Here is a 21,340-nt window from a genome sequence, read left to right on the forward strand (position 1 = left end):
CGCAAGTGTGTGTGTGTGTGTGTGTGTGTGTGTGTGTGTGTGTGTGTGTGTGTGTGATTATTTGTTGTTGTTTAAAGCTTTCAGGAATTTCCATTTATTGACTTTTTCTGAGGCCTATGGTATCAGGTCATTAAAGAGGTAAAGGATAAGGATATCATGAATCATTGTGGTATTTTGGAAGTGTGTCTAGACCTCAAAGCTTTATGTAGTATCAAAAATCTAAATTTATATAAAGTAAAAGTTTCAAAACTGGGAAAAATTAACCCTGTAACTGGTACTTACTCTCTCAAATGCCTTTAGTCCTCAATATCATGGCCTATTTAAAGTAAAACTACAAAGCTTTCTATGTTCCCTTAAAAGTCACATCTTCTAGACTAGCCCTGTTATTTGTCTAAACTCACAGCAGTGGTTTTTTTAAGATCATTAGTACCATTACTGTACAGATAATTTTGTTAGCAGTAAACTTAAAATAAGGAATCTCAAGAAGCTAGGAAGCTTGTAACTTATTTGAATGCAAGTATAAAGTCTATTCTATAATATCTGTATTAAATAATTTTAATGTATTGTATTTTACAAGCTGATGTCAAGGAAACATTGTCCAGGATATATTAAACAGATCAATTAATTTTTATAAAGAGAGAGACTTCAACAGCTTTCCTTTTAACATTTTTCTTTTTTGTTTTAATTGTCAGAGGGCATGTACACTTTCTAGACAGAGACAAAGTGAGGAAGAGGGAGAAGGAGAAGTTATCCTCCAGTGGATATAACATACACACACATACACACACACACACATATGTGTGTGTGTATGTGTGTGTTATCACTATCTATAAATCTGATTTCTAGCACCATGATTTTATATTATTAACCTCAGCTGTTAATTACACATTAAACTCTATTTCTAAAATCGTTTACAATGGACAAAACTGAGTATTTCATTTAATCTGCATGGAACTTTTGTGATGATGGTGGCATTAGCCTCATTTTTGTGTGGAGGACGAGTTTTGTAGCACTGAAGAGGTGGTATGAAAATAATCATACTGTGGGGACCAGCAGTTAACGTAATGGCTATGTCACTGGACTCACATATAGCTGACCACGGTTGGAGTCCCAGACCCGGCGACTTAACTCACACTGGGTGCACATGCGTGCCCAGGATCCCATGAGGAGAATGGAGAAGGGATTGCAGTGTGGCCATCCCTCCTGGGGGGTGATTTTTTGCTTTCTGTCTCTTTTTTTCTTTCTGAGGAGCGCACGCGCCCCGTAGCAAAAACAAAACAAAACAAAACAAAAAAAACTCTTCAAAAAAAAAAAAAATTATGTAACAGAGAGTAAGAGTGGTAGTTTTGGTTGGCTGATAGAAGCAGATTATAACAAAGATAAATTTCAAAAAGGAATCTTTTTTCTTTCTTTTTTTTTTTTTTTTTTTTTTGAAAGGTTTTTTCCAAACGCGACTGTTCCTCTGACAGCGAGACAGAAAGCGAGAAATCAACCCCACCCCGGGGGGGGATGGTCATGCTGCAATGCCTTCTCCTCCATTCTCCTCTCAGGATCTTGGACACGCACGCACATGCGCCTGGCGTGAGTTTAAGCCACTGGATCTGGGACGCGAACCACGGTTGACTACATGGGAGTCCAGCGACATAGCCATTACGCTAACTGCTGGTCCCGGAATCTTTTTTCTTAAAGAACTACTTTATTGAGGTTTATTTGGCATACAAAAAGCTATATATATTTATTACATTTAACTTAATGAGTTTGGAGATAAATATACATCTCTGGAACTATCACAACAACCTAGCAAGAAACATCTTGATCAGCTCCAAAACTTTCCTCCTCCCCTCTTATTTTTATATTTGGTTTATTTTTTTTGTGATAGGAATGCTTAAACAGATTTATTCCCTAAGCAAATTTTTAAGTGTGCAGCACAGTATAGTGCTAACTCTAGACACTATTCCATATAGTCCAGTTCTAGGATTTATTAATGTTGTATAACTGAAATTTTATACCCTTTGACTAATACCTCCCATCTTCCCCTCTCCCCCATTTTCCCCTTTCCTCCACCTTCAGGCAACCACTATTCTTCTCTTACGAGTTTAGCTATTTTAGATGCCTCATAAAACTGCCATTATGTACAGTGTGTCCTATATCTGGATTATTACACGTAGCATGATGTCCTCTAGGTCCCTCCATGTTGTCACAAATGGCAGGATTTTCTTTTCTTAAAGACCAAATAATATTTCATTGTGTGTGTGTGTGTGTGTATATATATATTTATATATATAGGTGTATGCGTCTGTGTGTATATATATAGGTGTGTGTACACACCACATTTTTTTTTTTTTTTGGAGAGATTTTCACTGTAGGGCGCGTGCGCTCGCCAGACAGACAGAGAGAGACATAGAGACAGAAAGCGAGAAATCACCCCCAGGGGGGATAGTCACGCCGCAATCCCTTCTCCTCCATTCTCCTCTCGGGATCTTGGGCACGCACGCACACGCGCCCGGCGTGAGTTTTAAGCCACTGGGTCCGGGACACGAACCGCGGTCGACTACGTGGGAGTCCAGCGACATAGCCATTACGCTAACTGCTGGTTCCCACCACATTTTTTGATGTGTTTTTCCATCAGTGAACCTGTCTGTCTGTCAGTGAACACTTACATTGTTTCTCCACCTTGGCTCTAATGACTAGTGCAGCAATGAACATGGACCTGAAGATATATCTTTGAAGTCCTGATTTCATTTCATTTGAATATATACTTAGAAATGATACTTCTAAATCATATGGTAGTTCTATTTTTAATTTTCTTTTCTCTTCTTTTCTTTTCTTTTTTGGAGAGGTTTTTGATATAGGGTGTGTGTACTCGCCAGAAAGAGACAGAGAGACAGAAAGCGAGAAATCACCCCCCAGGGGGGATGGCCACGCCGCATTCCCTTCTCCTCCATTTTCCTCTTGAGATCTTGGGCATGCACGCACACGTGCCTGGTGTGAGTTTAAGCCATCGGATCAGGGACTCGAACCGAGGTTGACTACATGGGAGTCCAGCGACATAGCCATTACGCTAACTGCTGGTCCCTATTTTTAATTTTTTGAGGAACCGTCGTAGTGTTTTCCATAGTGTCTGTACCAGTTACATTCCCATCAAAGTGTATGAAGTTTCCAATTTTTTCTAAAGGCTCAGCAACACTTTCTGTTTTTGTTTTGTTTTCTTTGTTTGTTTTTGTTTTTTGTTTTTGGTAAATATTAGCCATCTTAACAGTTTTGAGGTAATATCTCATTTTAGTTTTGATTTGCATTTCTCTAATGGTTAGTTATGTTGGGCGTCTTCAATGGTGAACATAACTGCTTCCCAATGTAAAAGTTTTTTCTTTTATTTTTTATACTTATTTATTTAAATTTCAGGAGAAAGAGGGAGGGAGGGAAGGACTCTCAACAGGATTTCTTGTTACAATTATTCCCTACTATCACTAAGCTTTTCTAGTCAGGATTACAGGCATGTATATATGTATTGAGGGTTTGGGGGTATATAGACTGACACAGGAATTGAACCCTTATCTTCCATATGGCTTCAGCATTTCAGAGCATTATGCTACTGTTGTCTTGTTACAGTTGGGCCCTAAATGAAATTTCTAACATGCATTTATATAACAACCACACTAAGGCTGGCCCTTGTAGCCTGGTGGTTAAGGGAACCTGGATCCCATATGGCTCATCATGGTTTGAATCCCTCACATACCAGACACGTGTGTGCCTGCCCCAGATCTCAATAGGTTGTAGAAAGGGAGAAAAAGGGATTATATGATCATGCCTCCCTGGGGATAGGAAGATGCTTCCCCCATCTTCCTCCTTATGTCTCTCTGTCTCTCTCTGGCATGTATGTGTGCCCACTCTTACGGTAGGAAAAAAAAAAGAAAAGAAAAAGGAAAACAACCCCTCTAATGAATCTCTAATGAATGGAGATAAAGCAGTTCTTCCAAGGAATGCCTGTCTTTTTTCCCTAGGCCAAAACCAGAAATTGGATTTTAAGTGTTTTAGAATTATTAAAGAAATATTGGTGAATACCAGTGGTTTTGAGAGGCTTCCAGTCCTTCCTTAAGATAGGGTACTCAAGTCTGTTACCTGATTTTGTGCAGTGTTTGCCCCCATATATGTTTGGCAACTGAACTTTGGCATAGATTTCAGATGGAATAATAAAAACTTATCTGTGGACTAATATTTTTACTATGCCAGAAATTTAGATGGACAGTAATTCAATCACAAACAACAATATTCAATCATGAAAGATAATACATTTACTTTGCAACAGTACACACAGTACTTACAAAATAGGATTTAATATTCCACAGATTGTATGATTAATGACCCAATTTAACAAGTATATCTTCCCATTATATATTGGTACCTAAACCCTAGGTCCAACTAAGTAATATTTTTGTCTCTTAATTGCTAATTAGTTGAAATTTGGCTTTCTAGGAAATTTTGCTATGTAGCAAATTATTGCTGATTTATTCCAAAGTTAGCTCCACTGTTAAATGTAATTTGGGGAACAGCAGAGCATATTTTCTCTTTGTAGGCATAGAAATATCTCAAATATGTTTCTAAAATATGAAAAAAATCATTTCAAAATGGTATTTTTATTATATTAGAGTGAAAATTTCATTTCAGAGTTTGATTTAAGATTTTGATTCCTATCTGTGAAAATACATTCCTAAATGAATGCCCCTATAAAATATTAAAATTAATTAAAAAGTATATATTTTATCGTAATTCAAACAAAATAATATTTAACTCATGTGCTGACCATGAACTTAATGCTAAAGATACCCTGCCTGTCTCAGCTTACAAACCCATTTTTCTGGGGGGTCAGGGAGAGGTTTTTGCTATAGGGCACGTACGCTCGCCACAAAGACAGAGAGAGAGACAGAAAGCGAGAAATCACTCCCCAGGGAAGATAGTCATGCCTCAATCCCTTCTCCTCCATTCTCCTCTTGGGATCTTGGGCACACATGCACCCGGCATGAGTTTAAGCTACCAGTCTGGGACTCGAACCGTGGTCCGCTACATGGGAGTCCAGCAACATAGCCATTAAGCCATCTGCTTGTCCTACAAACCAGAACTGAGTTTACTTTGTGTATTCACTGCATGTATACGTATGCATACATGCATACATTCCATAATTGTAATTTTTTGAGAGGTTGTTTTTTTTTTTTTTCTATAGGGTGGGTGCACTCACCAGAAAGGCAGAGAGAGACAGAGAGACAGAGAGACAGAAAGCAAGAAATCAACCCCCAGGAGGGATGGCCACACCGCAATCCCTTCTCCTCCATTCTCCTCTGGATCCTAGGTGCACACACACGTGCCTGACGTGAGTTTAAGACATTGGGTCCAAGACTTGAATTGCCATCAACTACATGGGAGTCCAGTGACATAGCCATTACACCAACTGCTGGTCCCCCATAATTGTGTGCAGTTTTAATTTGTACATATGTTGTGCTGTAATAAAACAGTTTAGGATTTACCTACTTTTATTTAATTCTGATACATAGCTTCCCACAGATGACTAAAAATATTAATAAATAGAAAAAATCTAAGAAGCTTAGGAAATATCTGGCAAGAATGAATCTTCTGATTTTTTGGTCAGTGATCTTAACATTTTTTTAAATGATAATAATCTAGTTTATGTAGGAAGAGCCATTTATTTTTTTAAGATGACAAGTAGCATAATTATGGGTATGTGTTAGAAATTGTGCAGTTACTGTGAGTCAGTCTTAGACTTGGTTTAAGTTCCATTTTTTTATCTCAATTCATTATAATGGCAATAAAAATAAGCTGTTATTATTTTGGAGATGGCCAAAATTTTTCAGTTTTCTAATACATTAAGGCTTTTGTGGAGATTACCTCTTCATTGCCTGCTCCTTAGGTACATATTGTACTTGATTAAATATAACTGTCACATAAGTTGGTAAATAGATACTTAATCTATGAAAATAGAGATTTGGCTTTCATACAGTTTTAATATATTTATATATGTTCAATAATGCATCTGAATTATTTAGAAAACATTTTTGTTCAAACTCATAATGATTGGTCATATTGGAATCTATTGTACTTTGACATTACACATCATAATATATAAAATTTTAAATCACAGAGATGTACATTTGCACATTGTTAAATACTTTAATCATAATGACTTTGGTTTAGGAAAAACTAGATCTCTTTACAGATGACCATGTGTCATTTAGCTGACTAAATTTAATTAACCGATTCTTTTTTTTTCAAGGAACAGGAGAAAAGTCTGTTTTAAAATTCTTCATGAAAAAGAATGTTTAAAAGTATGCCATTTCATTGAACTTGACTAGTTAGGTATTGCAGATATTTCAGGGGACTCAAGCAGCCAATATGTCCCCTGGTTAGACCATTTAGATACCATGGATTTATCATGTGGCTATCCCACCTGGCAATCAATGTCTTAAGTCATCTATGAGAAAAATAGTCAAGGAAAATGTTTTGTATTAATGAAATACTAGATTCCCTTTTTTAGAATTATTTATTACATTTTCTTTATTATTCTTATTATCAATATTATTTTAATTTGCTATTGGGAACATGTGCTCACCAGAGAGGGAGAGAGAGAAAATGAGAAAACAAACTGCTAGGTCTGGGACTCGAACTGTGACTGGCCATGTGGGAGTTCAATGTCTGAATCATCCTGCCACACGCTGACCCTAAATACTAGATTCTCAGTATATTAGGAGTAAGTTTTTTTGAATGTTGCTTTTTCCATTAATTATAGGGAAATATGAGTTATATAAAGATTAGAGTACTTAAAAGTCAATATCATTCCAAGTTATTAAGTACATGGATATTAGGAACCAATAAAGTTTCAAACTATATATTCATATTTTAGAATTGTTTTGTAAGTCTTTAAGCAAGAGTGTTACATTTTAATAAGTTATAATGAGGTTAAGTGATTAGAAATCTATTAGAGGGGCCAGTATATGGTGTGGTGGTTGGGGCACTGGACTTCCTCATGGCTGACTATGCTTTGAGTTTCGGACCCGGTGGCTTGAAGCTCATGGCAGGCACAATGCATGTGTGTCCCAAATCCTGAGAGATTGGGGGATGATTTCTCACATTCCCTCTCACTGTCTCTCTTTGTTTCTCTGCGGAGTGCATGCACCCCATGGCAAAAACCTTTAAAAAAAAAAGGACCAGCAGATAGAGTAATGGTTAAGTTGTTGAACTCCCACTTAGTCAACAGCTGTTCAAATCCTGGACCTAGCAGCTTACAACTCAAGCCAGGCACACTGTGTGCGTGCCCAAAATTCTGAAAGGAGAATAGATGGTATGGCGTCCTCATAGGGGGTGATTTCTCACTTTCTCTCTGTCTCTGGGGCAAGCTCATGTGCCCTATAGCAAAAATCTCTCTCAAAAGAAAAGAAAACCATTAGAAATCATTCAGAATCTGAAGGAGATACAATAGTATACTAAAATATATACAAATATTATTGTATGCAAAAGTACGGAATGCATTTTTTGTATTTACATTTCTTAGCAATAGCTGGTAAATATCTACAATACTACATATGAACCAAAAATTCAAGTTACAAAATTTGTAGCATCCTTGTTACCACAAGATAATGTTACACTTTGTGATGACTACACATTGGAATCACCTGACAATCCAATATAAAATCAGTCAAATTGGATTTTCAGTTCAAAATCATCCTACAAAACTTATGGAGGATAGAATGCATTGGTTGAAAGCAGTATTTCACAATAGAGTATGGATGGGTTTATTACTGAATTTTACCAGGTTTACTTGCTTTTGGTCCTTTGACTATAGAGAATGTTTTTTGCACGTGAAATACTTACCAGATATGTGTATTAGATCTATTTAAGACACAGTGAGTGAAACATAAATTTGAACCACACTATATGAGGAAGTGAAACAAGAGCCAGAGGATCCCAGGAAATACTCTTTTAAGTTATTGAAGGATACTATGAACTGTGTTTTCTTGAAATCCTAGGATGAATTTTTGTCATTTTTTTACTTCAAAGACTTCTCCCCTCCTTTCTTTTTCTGTTCTTTCTTTTTTTTGTTTTTGTTTTTGTTTTTTAAATGACTGAAAGTCATGTGTATGTGTGAAAGAAGGGTGAGAGGGGAGAGAGAGTGGGCACCAGGCACCGTCCGGGGGGAGGGGGGATTTGTCATATTGTGATCTGTCTTCCTCAGCCCTCCAGCTCTTCTGAATCCTTGGTGCCCCCACCTGTGCCCAGCGTGTTTCTCAGGCTGACTTGTGATCTGAACCACTTTCACCATATGGCTTCTGGCACTGTGGGGTGCTAGCATTACCACTGTGACACACAGCTGGGCTTTCAGAGGCTTAAAATGCAGTTTTCAATTTAATGATAATCTCATCTTCTTCCTGGAAATATAACCTCCCTCCTGATAAATATCTCAGTGGTTCTATTAATTTATAACAGTATTTCAGAGTGAATCATCATTTAAGAAGTCATCAGGCCTTATTGCTAGGTATATGAAATTTTTGGGTGAAATATTTATAAATTGCATTAATCACCTTTTGAATAATAACATTTGTATTAATAGTAATTTCAATTTTCTTGTTATTATAAATATTTTATTCAAGAGGACCAGTGCCCAAGATAGAGTGAATTTTTAAAAGTTAGTTTGTGAAATTTTTATAAATAGTAAATAAAACTTCCGTACATTCCAATAATTGAAGTGGTCCAATAGGAGTTTAGAAAGCTATATAATCTTCAGTTCCAAGCTAGGTATATATTTTAAAGTATGTGATTTTGATATAGATACTTCATGGGAAGTAAACTTTAAGGGAATATCATTTTTGCTTAATGTAACGCCTAATATTGGCCCCTGCATAAAATATGCTACTGTTGCCTATATGGCATATTTGAAGAACGTTTCAGTGTTTACTGCCGTGGATCAAGCATTAGCTTTCTATTTTCCTATGACATGTCAAAGCTAAAGGGATGTAGCTCCTCAGAACTGCAACTATACATTTAAAAAACTACTTTAGATCATATTTCTTTTACAGTGCCTATATCTGCTCTGTGTATCATTAATATAAAATTCTTTACTTATGACCTTCCCCTGTATCAGCCAAGTATATTGTCCAAAAGTTAGCTCGAAATCTCACTGTTAGCTGGCATGTTAACTCTATTTTTCTTTCTTTTTTAAGACCAATTTTTCACTGAGTTAATCTGATATTTAAAATATAAAAGATTGGTCATTCCCCTGCCTTCCCTAAGATGCTATTCTTACATAGGTTACCCACCTTTTCTCTGGCCTTTCATTAAAAGCATGGTGGGTTTCCATTATTTTTTTTCTCAAACACTTTTTTTGACGTTATGTTTTTAGGTCAAAAAGACAAAAAGATAAAGATTAACATATTCACGATTACCAAGTTAACACTTAACATTCTTTATGGCTTAGTAAACTGAATTTTTTATCATGTACTCTTTTGCTAAAAGTAACTTTTAGTATGTAATTTATTCATCACTATTTCTTGAAAATATGTATCACGTTTTTTAGTGGATGAGGGAAAATACAGACCATAGAATAATTTTGGAAAATGTGATATAGTTTAGAACAGGAGAAAGGAAGATGTTCAACTTTAATGCTTATCTCAGTTCAAAGAATCAAATTTTAGCTAGCATCCCCAGATGGCAGACTGTGTCTTGATATGAATATTCCCTTTCAGGGTTGGATTATCCCTGTCCTTTCCTGTACTTTTATATGTATGTGTTCTGGGCTGAGGGCTGAAAAAGAAAGGCAGCTCTTCTATTGTGTGAAGCCCGTCGGTAGCGTCATTCCAGTGATGAGAGTCGCAACCACCACAGCCCGAGTGTGTCGTTGTGGGACGTACACGCAGAATGTAATGGTCATCACGCTTTACTTTATAGGTTGAAGAAGTATGCCTGAAGTGGTGCAGTCTCCTTTTTAATGCCATTACACTCTTCCTTCTTTTCTTACTGTGCAGGTGACTTGGATTATTACTGGCTGGATCCTGCCACGTGGCATAGCCGGGAAACATCACCTATCAGTTCGGTAAGCTTTCTGGGAAGTGAATGCTTGGCATTCAGGGCTTACATGTGTTACTCATTGTTCTTTATCTGATAAGCAAAGTAATAGGGAATTACCTTATTCTGCTCTATTATACAATCGATGAAAGCTAATACTGATTTTTATTTGATAGTACTTTTTAAAGAAAATAAGATACCACTGAGTAATTATAACAAATTTTAAGTTAAGTAAAATGTTTATATGTAAATCCCATTGTTTTTTTGCTTAAGTACATTGAGATCAGCAACTCAAAATACAGAATTGATTTTCTTTAAATAACCAGATGTATTTTAAAATTTCATTTAATTCCATTTCAGAACTATTTTTTAAAGAGATGTAGTTAGTTGCTGTCTGCTTCTAGAAGCATATATTGTAGTGTCTAGTGCAAATAAAATCAGCTCTAAGTGAAAATCATTCTAAGCCAAGGATAGAGTCCAACAGAATGAAAAAATTTCATCTGCAGTAGTTTTTTTAACTGAGCAAACTGAATCATGCTATAACGAATCATTATTTATCTTTAGGAAAGAAAGCTAATTGTTTACTTTTTATATTTTATTCGTATTATAATAGCATCCTGTGACGTGGCAGCCGTCTAAAGAGGGAGACCGACTAATTGGGCGTGTTATTCTTAACAAGAGAACAACCATGCCCAAAGAATCAGGTGCATTACTGGGTCTGAAAGTAAGTATCCTCATCTTGAAGGGTGAACTACAGAAGGATTGCATTTAACCAAGTTTCCAACAATAATTTTTAAATATCTTCCTCTCATCTCCAGAAAACACACACACACACACACACACACACACACATATGCACGCACATTTCTCTAATGAGTATACAAGGGGACTTCAGAAAGTTGTGCTTAAGACTAAATGATGGTTGAGGCAGCTAGATACCACATGACTGAAGGCGCAGTCTGAGCTGTACCCAGAGGCTTAAAGAACATGCTGGTGCATGTGCATGCCCTAAATCCCAACAGGGGGGAGAAATGAAGAAGGGATTGTGGTGTGACGCACGCACATTTCTCTAATGAGTATACAAGGGGACTTCAGAAAGTTGTGCTTAAGACTAAATGATGGTTGAGGCAGCTAGATACCACATGACTGAAGGCGCAGTCTGAGCTGTACCCAGAGGCTTAAAGAACATGCTGGTGCATGTGCATGCCCTAAATCCCAACAGGGGGGAGAAATGAAGAAGGGATTGTGGTGTGACGCGTGGCCATCACCCAAAGAAATATAATATCTGTTGTACAAGAAGTTTTTTGAAGACCCCCTCATATCATGTTAATATTTTAATATATTATAGTACATGTAATATTTTTATCTGGGATAATTTTTTAAAGACTTATTTTATTTAACTTTATTTATTTATTTATTTATTTATTTATTTTAGTTAAACCAGAGAGGGATAGAGATAGTGAAAGCCACTGGTTCCGGGATTTGAACCACATTTGGCCATGTAGGAGTCCAGTGTCCTTAACCACTATGCCACCTGCCAGCCCTTGGGTTAATGTTTTAAGTCAAAGTATTAATGTGTAGATGTGGTAGGAAAATTTAATAAAATGCATGAAAACTGAGGTATTTTTCTCTGAATATAAAGTTCATGTGCAATTTTTACTTTCAAAAGACTTTAATTTTTTTTTTTAAATTTTTTAAAGTGTGTTTATTTCATGAGAGATTTAGACAGACAAGAGAAAGAGATACCAACACCCCCAGCCACAATCCACCTTAACCGCAGCCGGCCATGATCACAGGCACATACTTGTGTGTGTGCATGGCGAGCACATGGAGACCTTGGTACACAAACATCCATCTCCACACTCCAGTGTGTGGAAGTGGAGGAGGCTGGCTTTGGGTGAAAGGGGGAGGGGCAGAGAACGGGACATTAACTCACATGAATGGGGAAGGGCAAGTGGGACTCAATGATGCTTTCTATCAGTTCATTAAGTAATTTAAACAATCATTTTATAGTAAAAATTAGTCAACATGTAAAACTTCTCTTGAAGTTTGATTAAAGCTTTTTACGAACTAGGATTTTAAAGAGGTCTCTAATATGATAAAGACTATTACATTAAAAGCTAGCCATCTTCAACTTAAACAAAAATAACAGATGTTATCAATAATTGGCAACACAATTTCAGCACATTCTTTAAGCAAGGCTCAGGGGAAGACAATGTGAACTGTCTTATTTAATCCTCATAAAATCTTATGGTTGAGGGACTGTACACCCACATAGCTGACTGCAGTTTGAGTCCCGGATCTGGCGGCTTGCTTTCTTACTTTCCTTCTCTCTGTCTCTCTGGTGAGTACATGTGACTTATAGCACATAATAATACTAATTAATAAATACTTATTATTATTATTTTTTTTTTTTTTAGAAAAAGACCTTAGGCTCAGCCTGAGTGGTGTGTAATGTTAAGATGCCATGCTCCCCAGATGCCTAGGTAATTTCCAGTCAACCCGAGGGCTAGGTAAATTTGCTATAATGCCAGCAAATTGGAGAAGTTGAGGCAGGAGGGTAATGATCTTGAGGTTGGCCTGAGCAACACAGGGAGGCTCTGTCTACCAAAAACAAACAAACAAACAAAAACAGAAAACAACCCAGTGTGGTGGCACATGCCAGTAATCCCAGCTGGGAGGGTGAGGGAAGAGGATTGTGACAGTGAGACCCTGTCTTTTTTTTTTTTATCATTATCATTATTATTTAAAATTTCTTAAAGCCTGCATGCATTCACCAGAGAGAGACAGAGTGAGAGAAAGAGACAGAGAGAGGGAAAGTGAGAAAGAAAGCCTCCAGGTCTAGGGCTAAAAACACAGCTGGCCGTGTGGGAGTCCAGTGCCTTAGCCATCAATCATGCCACTTGCAGACCCCAAGACCCTGTCTTTAAGGAAAAAAAAATTGTGGAAGATATTGTTTTCTAATTACAGTAATATTTATGGTAGTACCAAAGCAGTAAAATGTATCTTTAAATAATACTGTTGTAACAAATAGAATGAGCAAATCATAGATTACTAAAAGCTAATTGTTATCGTAGAGAAGTATACACACAGAGAAACATATATTATGTGTGTGATGTGTATGTGTGTTAAATCACATGGTTTAACTTGCTTTCAGAAATTTAAAAAGCATTGGGAATTAGCACTTAGTGTAATGGCTATGTCGCTGGACTCCCACGTAGTCGACCACGGTTTGCATCCAGACCCAGTGGCTTAAAAGTCATGCCGGGCGCGTGTGCGTGCGTGCCCAAGATCCTGAGAGGAGAATGGAGGCGAAGGGATTGCAGCATGGCCATCCCCCCTGGGGGGTGATTTCTCGCTTTCTGTCTCTCTGTCTCTATCTGTCTGGCGAGCGCACGTGCCCTATAGCGAAAACCTCTCCAAAAAAAAAAAAGAAATTTAAAAAGCATTCAAAGATGCTACTTTAAAGCTATTGTTAATCACAAGATTGCATTACAGTTGTTTGATAACTGGATTAAAAACTATTAATCACTTGTTCAACTAAAAATAAAATTCAGTAAGTGTACTTGAAAATGCTCTTATTGATCATTCCAATTAATTTTTCTTATTGTAAAATAATTTTGATCATTTTCACTAATCTTATATCTGCCAAGAATTGTGGGTCAACTCCAACCAATAATATTTTACTCTTTCTTTTAAATGTACTTTTTAATTGCCAGAGGGTGCATGCACTCACCAGAGATAGATGGGGGGGGGGAGAAAGAGAGAGAGAGAGAGAGAAAGCACCCTTTAATGAGGCCTGGTCGTGCTTCAGTCCTTTTTCCTATGTCTCTTCATGCCATTGTGGCCTTGGGTAAAACATACACATGACTGGTGATTTTTCAAGCTGCAGGGTCTGGAATTTGAACCATTGTTGGTCATGTGAGATCTGGCTACAAGTTCATAATGCTTATCTGTTTCAGTACATGACTGGCTCCCCCAGAGATAGATGGGGGGGGGAGAAAGAGAGAGAGAGAGAGAGAAAGCACCCTTTAATGAGGCCTGGTCGTGCTTCAGTCCTTTTTCCTATGTCTCTTCATGCCATTGTGGCCTTGGGTAAAACATACACATGACTGGTGATTTTTCAAGCTGCAGGGTCTGGAATTTGAACCATTGTTGGTCATGTGAGATCTGGCTACAAGTTCATAATGCTTATCTGTTTCAGTACATGACTGGCTCCCCCACTCATTTTAGTTATGTATATTTGAGCCCCTAAATTGGAAGAAATTAAACATAGCATCTTTTCAGATATACTTGATTTTTGGTATAGTAGAAAAGCCAAGTAAAAGTGTTAAACATCCAGCAATATAACTCAGATTTTGAGATTTACCTGGGCAAAGAGGGCATCTTCAAACAGTTAATGCAAAATACATATTATGAAAAATCTATGCATAGATTTAAAATTTATCATATTTCAATTCCATTTTCCCATAAACTCTTGGAAATCTCCTTACATATTTCAGATGAGAAGAGCATTCAAGTGGTCAGTTGCAGAAATAATCTTAGGCTTTGCACCAGGATAAATTATTTCCCAAAAGTGACCTGTTCTTGGCTTGAATGTCTTTAAGGCCTTTGAGCTGAAGACCACCACATATATATAAAAGAGATCAAGATCTCATGAGATAGCAAGGCATTATATTTATTTGGAAATAGTAATTCAAATGATAGGCATGAATTTGGAAGATAAAGGAAAAACAAGCCATAATGAAAACTGTTAAAACACTATGTGTTTGAAAGTAAGTGGGGAGAACCTGACACCTGTCCTCTAAGTGCTCAATTACTAATTTAATTCCCAGAGAGAAAGAGAGGGAGGAAGACCCCTGTGATCCATCACCAGCTGGCCTGAATCACAGGCCTGAGTGTGCTCAGCATGCTCCCAGAGATCTCTGCACACAAACCCAAGATCTTTCCCGTCTAGGTCCAGTAGTCTTACCATTGTGCCACCCTCTAGCCCTGAATGCACATCTGTCATGCTACTGTTCTGTTATCAGGAATCAGGATGCAGACTTCTTAGAACACATGCTCATCTCACATACAGCGTCCTTTTTTTATTAATTCCTAAAACTTTACTACTGTGCGGACTCCTTTAATTCTAAATATGTTATAAAAGGACAAGCTAATTGATTCCTCTACCTAATAATCTCGTATTTCAAAATGACACTTGGGAACTTATAAATTTGTAATTATCCAGGTTGTTGGAGGAAAAATGACTGACTTAGGACGCCTGGGTGCTTTCATCACCAAAGTAAAGAAGGGTAGCCTAGCAGATGTAGTCGGACACCTAAGAGCAGGTAAAGGTTCTTTTTTAACATTTAAACAATGTGTTTTTCATGATGACTTAATGATTTTCAATTTTTGAGTTAGTTATGTCATTTATGTCACTAATTTTAATGCATGAATAAAGATTTTTTTCTTGATATGAATACTTACCAGTTGCAGTAATATGTAATTATGTATCAGAAATAATTTAGAGAGAGTAAGAATGTAGTTTTTTATTTATGTAAAATAGAGGCAAAATACTGACACATTACTCATTTTTATAGGTGACTTCAAAAATGGCTATAAAACTTCAAATCTGTAGTGACAGCTTTGTGAAAAAAATTTTTATATCACTCTTTTTAGTTTATAATTTAATATTTGGTAATTACTAGAATTTTTTATGGTAGTCCCAAAACACTTATTAAGGAGTACTGCTTTTCTAAAGAACATGATCATAATCGCATTTCTTGCACAGATTATGTAATAAGATATTTGTTAATTTTATGTGACATATATCGTACTTATACAGATGTGCTAATTTTGGTATAAGGAGATTTATTTAGGTTGTTTTACAAGATTAACATGACATAAATCATTTATTAAATTCAAATGCACCAACATTCAGTAACAATACAATTTAAAATCTAGTTTAGGTATATTATTTTTCAGTAGCAGCACAGTTTAAAAATCTGTTTTCAGTGAATTATTAATTTTCATTTTGTTAAAATCACATTAACGTATTTCCTCCATCCGACTTCATCTCAGAGTTTAGTAAAAGTCTTTTGGCTACAGTGTCTGAGCATTTGTCACACAATTATAACGAAAACAAAGTTGGCTAAACTGTAGAATAGAGAAATAAAATCCAAAACACGGAACATGCCCAGGCTTTATTTCCAACTTTTAAACCCTAAGATCATAATTTTTGACCACTTTAGAAATTCTAGGATTCTTAAATAATTTTTCATGTAGAATTATCCCTTGATATTTACAGATTGGTTCTAGGACCCCTGGGAAGATACCAAACCTGTGGATGATCAAGTCTCTTATCAAAACAACATAGCATTTTCACATAACCTAGGCACATTCTCCTGTATATTTTAAATCAGCTCTAGATTTTTTATACGCCTTGTAGAACATGCATGTTATGTAAATCTTTTTATATGTATTGTTTAGGAAATAATATAATTCAGTACAGACATAATTGTTTTAAAAAGTACTTTTGCTCTGCTGAGCACTCATGAAAACAACCCCATAGATACAGAGGTCCAACTATAATTTATTACTAGGATATCAGCCCAGAATCGTTTTAGGTGTTTGTTGTTGTTGTTGTTTTGTTTACTTTTCTTTTCTTTAATGGACTTGATATGCAGGTGTCATATAGAGAGAAAACTCTAACCAGGGATTTTTCTCCATCTAACATGCAACTTTGATGTGTAGAAGTAGACTATTGTTTCTCACCAAGAACCAGTGATGATTTAAAAAGAAAAATAGTTCAATTATGGTGACTTTGTCAATAAACCAAATCTTTGTTTGACTAAAAAATGAGAATCCCGCAATGGCTAATAAAACTTTAAAAACATGAATTTGCAGATGAGATTATAAACATAACAGCTTGTGATTCTGTCCTTGTATTTTAATTGACGATTGGTTAACAATTCAATGAAGGGGTTTTTTTATATAAAATATCCCTTAGTGATTAATTTTATTTAGCACCCTCATGACCTAAGAGCTAGAAAAACAAATCTAAAATGTTGAAAGTTCAACTTAAATAACTATAAAACAGACAAATGTACTTAGAACTTTAAGCAACTGATGTTTTTGAAGAAAGCAAAGTGTTTTTGTAGACTCAATTCTGTATTCTATTTGGTATACATTATCATTTATAAAATGGTTTTCTTCTGTTTGCATATAAATATCATTACCCTATAAAACTACAGTGTTATTTTTCATCAGGGTGACCTTTATTCAACATTTACAACCTTGCAATCCTTCCATAGCTGTCTGCAGCCTTCCCCCCTTCAAGTCTGTGCACTCTATTGCTACTTGATACATACAAAACACAGAATTGACACTGACACCCTTCTTATTTGGATGTGTTGGTGTCTCCTTGTCATCATCTGTTCAAGTCAATGTTCTGTAATTTTATCCTCTATTAACTTTTAAAGCCTTCAAGCTATGTCAGTCTACTTATAGATCTTTGGCAAGCTGTCCCCCACCTAGAAGACTGGTCAGTGCCTCTTGTCTACCTGGTTGTTGTTCTGCTTGGCCTGCTGAAATCCTTTTCATCCTTCAAAACTCACAAGTGCCTTAATTCTGAAGTGGTTACTGATACTCACCAGGAGCAGCAACTAATTCCTACCTCCCTTGCAACAGTTGACTCATTCTGTTCCTCAAATGAACTACTATCATGGCTTAAAACATATTTTCCTAAAGTTACTGGTTTCTATATTAATTCTGCACCACCAGATTTAAAGATAATAAAGTGTGATTGTCACCTTCGTACCTTTATTGTTTACATTCCTGTCTGAAGAGAGTATCCATTATCAATAAACACGTTAAGGAGACTAATTTCTGGTTTAGTTATTATTCATTTATAGATAAACTATCTACTAAGTTAATTGGTATTAAAAGATATGCGTTCAGATTGTTGTATATAAAGAGGAAAATTTTATAATGCAGTGCTTTTGCAAAATACTGGTTCCAACTCATTTCTTTGAAAAACAGTCTAATATTTGCATCTATCATTTTAAAAAATGAAATAGAACATAATAGAATATAAAATATCAGGGTAAGTATTGTTTCATAAAATATATTTCCAGGATATATATATATACCCCCACACACATACATATATAAATATTCATTCTATGTATGTGCACTGGGTAATAATATACACTTACATTTTGGGTCAAAAGCATTTGAAAACACTTGTAATATATTGGAAATTTATAATTACTTCCTTCCTTTTTTTTAACAGTGAAGCATATTTATTGTCTATTTGAAAAACTTTTCTAGGTAACTGTTTAACAGACTATTAGAAGTCATTTAAGTATTAATAGTGCCCATTGCTATTTCACCAAACTAAAGCAGCATCCTGTGTGTTTCACATATTTACTTTCTACTTTTTAGTAGACAAACACCTGGGGGGGGTGACTTAAAAACAGTCCTAGTAAAGCACATTTTTTCCTATTTCTATAAAAAAAAGAACTGGCTGAGAACTAAAGATTTCATGCTTTTACCTAACTTTAAAATGTATAATGATGATACTGATCCATTAGTTCAGTGCACATTCACTTAGCTACTAAAATGTTTTAGGTTCTAAGAGCAACGTAATAAGCATGAACGTCAAAACTTTGATACCCTCAACAAGTCATTGAGGGTAGGATACTTAAACTTGATACCTCAGTGTGTCACTGAAGGAAGGATGTTTTAGCTGAGTTCACCATTGTGAATTGAAGAGTCCTGGACAAAGAGCCATTTGGAACCTAAATTTCCTGTAATTATTTATTTATTTACTTACTTATTTATTTATTTTTTGCCAAAAAGTCTACCATGACTAATCTGGTTAAAATACCAACTCTAAGTTGTTAGTCTGTGTTTTCTTAATGAAACATAATTCTACTGTTCTGATTAATTTTAGAATACCTTTTAAATTAAGTTCAACTCTTTTTTACTATTGGAAATATTTTCTATTGTACTTTAATGTTAACTATATATTATGTATAGAGTATAAGTGTTTTGAACATCTGGAAGTGGGTTAACTGTCATGCAACAGTTTTACATCTGCTTGCTTTGTAACTTTGCCATAGCTACCTGCGTTACCCTATGGGTGTTAATTCAAATCCTTTCATGCATTTTTATTCTGTTGTGCATCAGGTGAAGACAATGAAGCATGATTTATAATTGGAAAATCCATGCTAACCAGTGTGAATTGCTGTTTGTACCAAAAATAGAACAGAATTTATGTACAGTTTAGAGACAATCTTTTGCCTATAGAGCCGCCTACATTTTTATGGAGGGCATGCTGCTAATTATTATTTTTTAATGTTTCCGAATAAGCTGTGCTAATTTCATCCCATAGCATGAGATTATTTTTATATTATTTCTGGTATTTCTAAAAGATAAAGGTAGCTTTGAATTGTACTCTTTCCAGTGACCAGTAATATTCTGGGAAAGAATAGAAACAAAGAAAAGACGAAAGTGTCTAGAAAAACCATTTAGCTGACATTTTATAGTAGTCAGTTTGCTTTTGAGAGCAGAGCTTAGACAGTTAAGTTATTTGTATATGTTTTGCATTTCTTTGTTAAAAAAGAGAAAAGATAAGAAAATAAACAGAATATATAAGGTAAAAAAATACCCTTTTTTTTAAATTCAAGGGGATGAAGTTCTAGAATGGAATGGTAAACCCCTGCCGGGAGCTACAAATGAAGAAGTTTACAACATTATTTTAGAATCAAAATCAGAACCTCAAGTTGAAATTATTGTTTCAAGGCCTATTGGGTAAGGCTGAAAAAACTTACTTCTTAAGTTTAGTAAATTACATGTATTAGCAGGATTTTAAAAAGAAGTTTATACATTCATACAGTACATTGTGACATGGATAGTTTTTTCATCAATTATGGGCATACATTTTAGATTTTTAAAATTTCTAATTTTTAAAATGGTAATACTGAATATTCTTCCCTTCATTTTAGAAGATCTGCAGTTTGACAACTGTAATATCAGAAAATTCTGATATGTATTTTTCATAAGTGGAAGCAGAAGTAAAAATATTTCCTTTTAGTGACATAACAAATTATTTTAGTAGTTCTAATTAAATAAGTAGTATCTCCTTTAGGGGAGCCACTTTCAAACTCATTTTCCTGTGATATTTCAAATATTAGTTATTTAATATACCAACATAATTTTTTTGTTATTCTACAAAGGGTAGACTATCTTTTCTCTATCTTTACATATGGATATTTTCAATTTTTGTTTAAAATCGAGTAAGAAATATTAAATATTTTAAATTTTAAATTGGTTATAACAATTGGTATAGAATTTCCACATTTTCAATTTTCAGTATAATTTAATTATCTATAGTTATGAGATAATTTTTATATCTGTGTATGGAGTTCCCCACACTGTTAACTTTTTCTGGCAAATCCACAAAGTCCAGAATAAACATTAGTTTTGCCAGTCTGTACATTTTAGAAGACATTTAAACTCTGTCATTATAGCCAGCTTAATCTTTGAATATATTCTTGGAAATAGTTCTTTTTTTTTCTTTCATATTATCCAAGATAGTATAGATCCAGTAATTCAAGACTTTTTTTTAAAAATTACTAAATTAGGGACCAGCAGTTAGTGTAATGGCTCTGTCGCTGGACTCCCATGTAGTCAGCGCGGTTCAAGTCCCGAACCCGGTGGCTTAAACTGACGCCAGGCATGTGCGTGCGTGCCCAAGATCCCAAGAAGAGAAGGAGGAGAAGTTATTGTGGTGTGGTCATCCCCCATGGGGGGGTGATTTCTCACTTTCTATCTCTCTGTCTTTCCAGCGAGCACACGCACCATATAGCAAAAACCTCTCCAAAAAATTTATTAAATTAAATGTTTGTTGAACTGAATATGTGTCACTGCAAATACAAGAAAATATAATTTTCTTAATTCTCAAAGGAATGAAAATCTATGATCATAGCCCAAAGTATAATATTAATAATATAAAACTCAAAAACAAGTTTACAATCAATTTTAAAAAGCGATTATTAAGAGTAAACCTTGACATTTGCAAGCATATTATACATTTCAATTTAGAATTTAAAAGTTTTAAAAGTAACAACACTGTAATTTATGCTAGTTTTACATGACATATGTGTTAGTGCTGAGGTAAAGATGAGGCTGGAAAAGAGGTAAGTAAGTTGGAAAATTAATCAAAAGTCAAAAAAAATTAAAATAAAACGTTATGTACATTGCTAAATACTTTCAGATACATAAGTGT

General features: G+C 35.3%; 1 protein-coding gene across 50 annotated transcripts in view; it reads left to right on the top strand.

The window, feature by feature from the left end:
• Positions 1-21,340, top strand: part of RIMS1 (regulating synaptic membrane exocytosis 1) — a 254,173-nt gene that overhangs the window by 46,107 nt on the left and 186,726 nt on the right. For all 50 annotated transcript variants that reach the window (XM_027768198.1, XM_027768199.1, XM_006168296.3 and 47 more), the window contains exons 2-5: positions 10,026-10,093; positions 10,679-10,789; positions 15,296-15,395; positions 19,740-19,863. In XM_027768198.1, coding sequence (XP_027623999.1) covers positions 10,026-10,093; positions 10,679-10,789; positions 15,296-15,395; positions 19,740-19,863 — 403 coding nt within the window. The remainder of the gene's footprint in view (positions 1-10,025; positions 10,094-10,678; positions 10,790-15,295; positions 15,396-19,739; positions 19,864-21,340) is intronic.

Source organism: Tupaia chinensis, unplaced genomic scaffold (assembly GCF_000334495.1).
Source record: "Tupaia chinensis unplaced genomic scaffold, TupChi_1.0 Scaffold145685_1, whole genome shotgun sequence".
In the NCBI taxonomy this organism is placed as follows: Eukaryota; Metazoa; Chordata; class Mammalia; order Scandentia; family Tupaiidae; genus Tupaia; species Tupaia belangeri.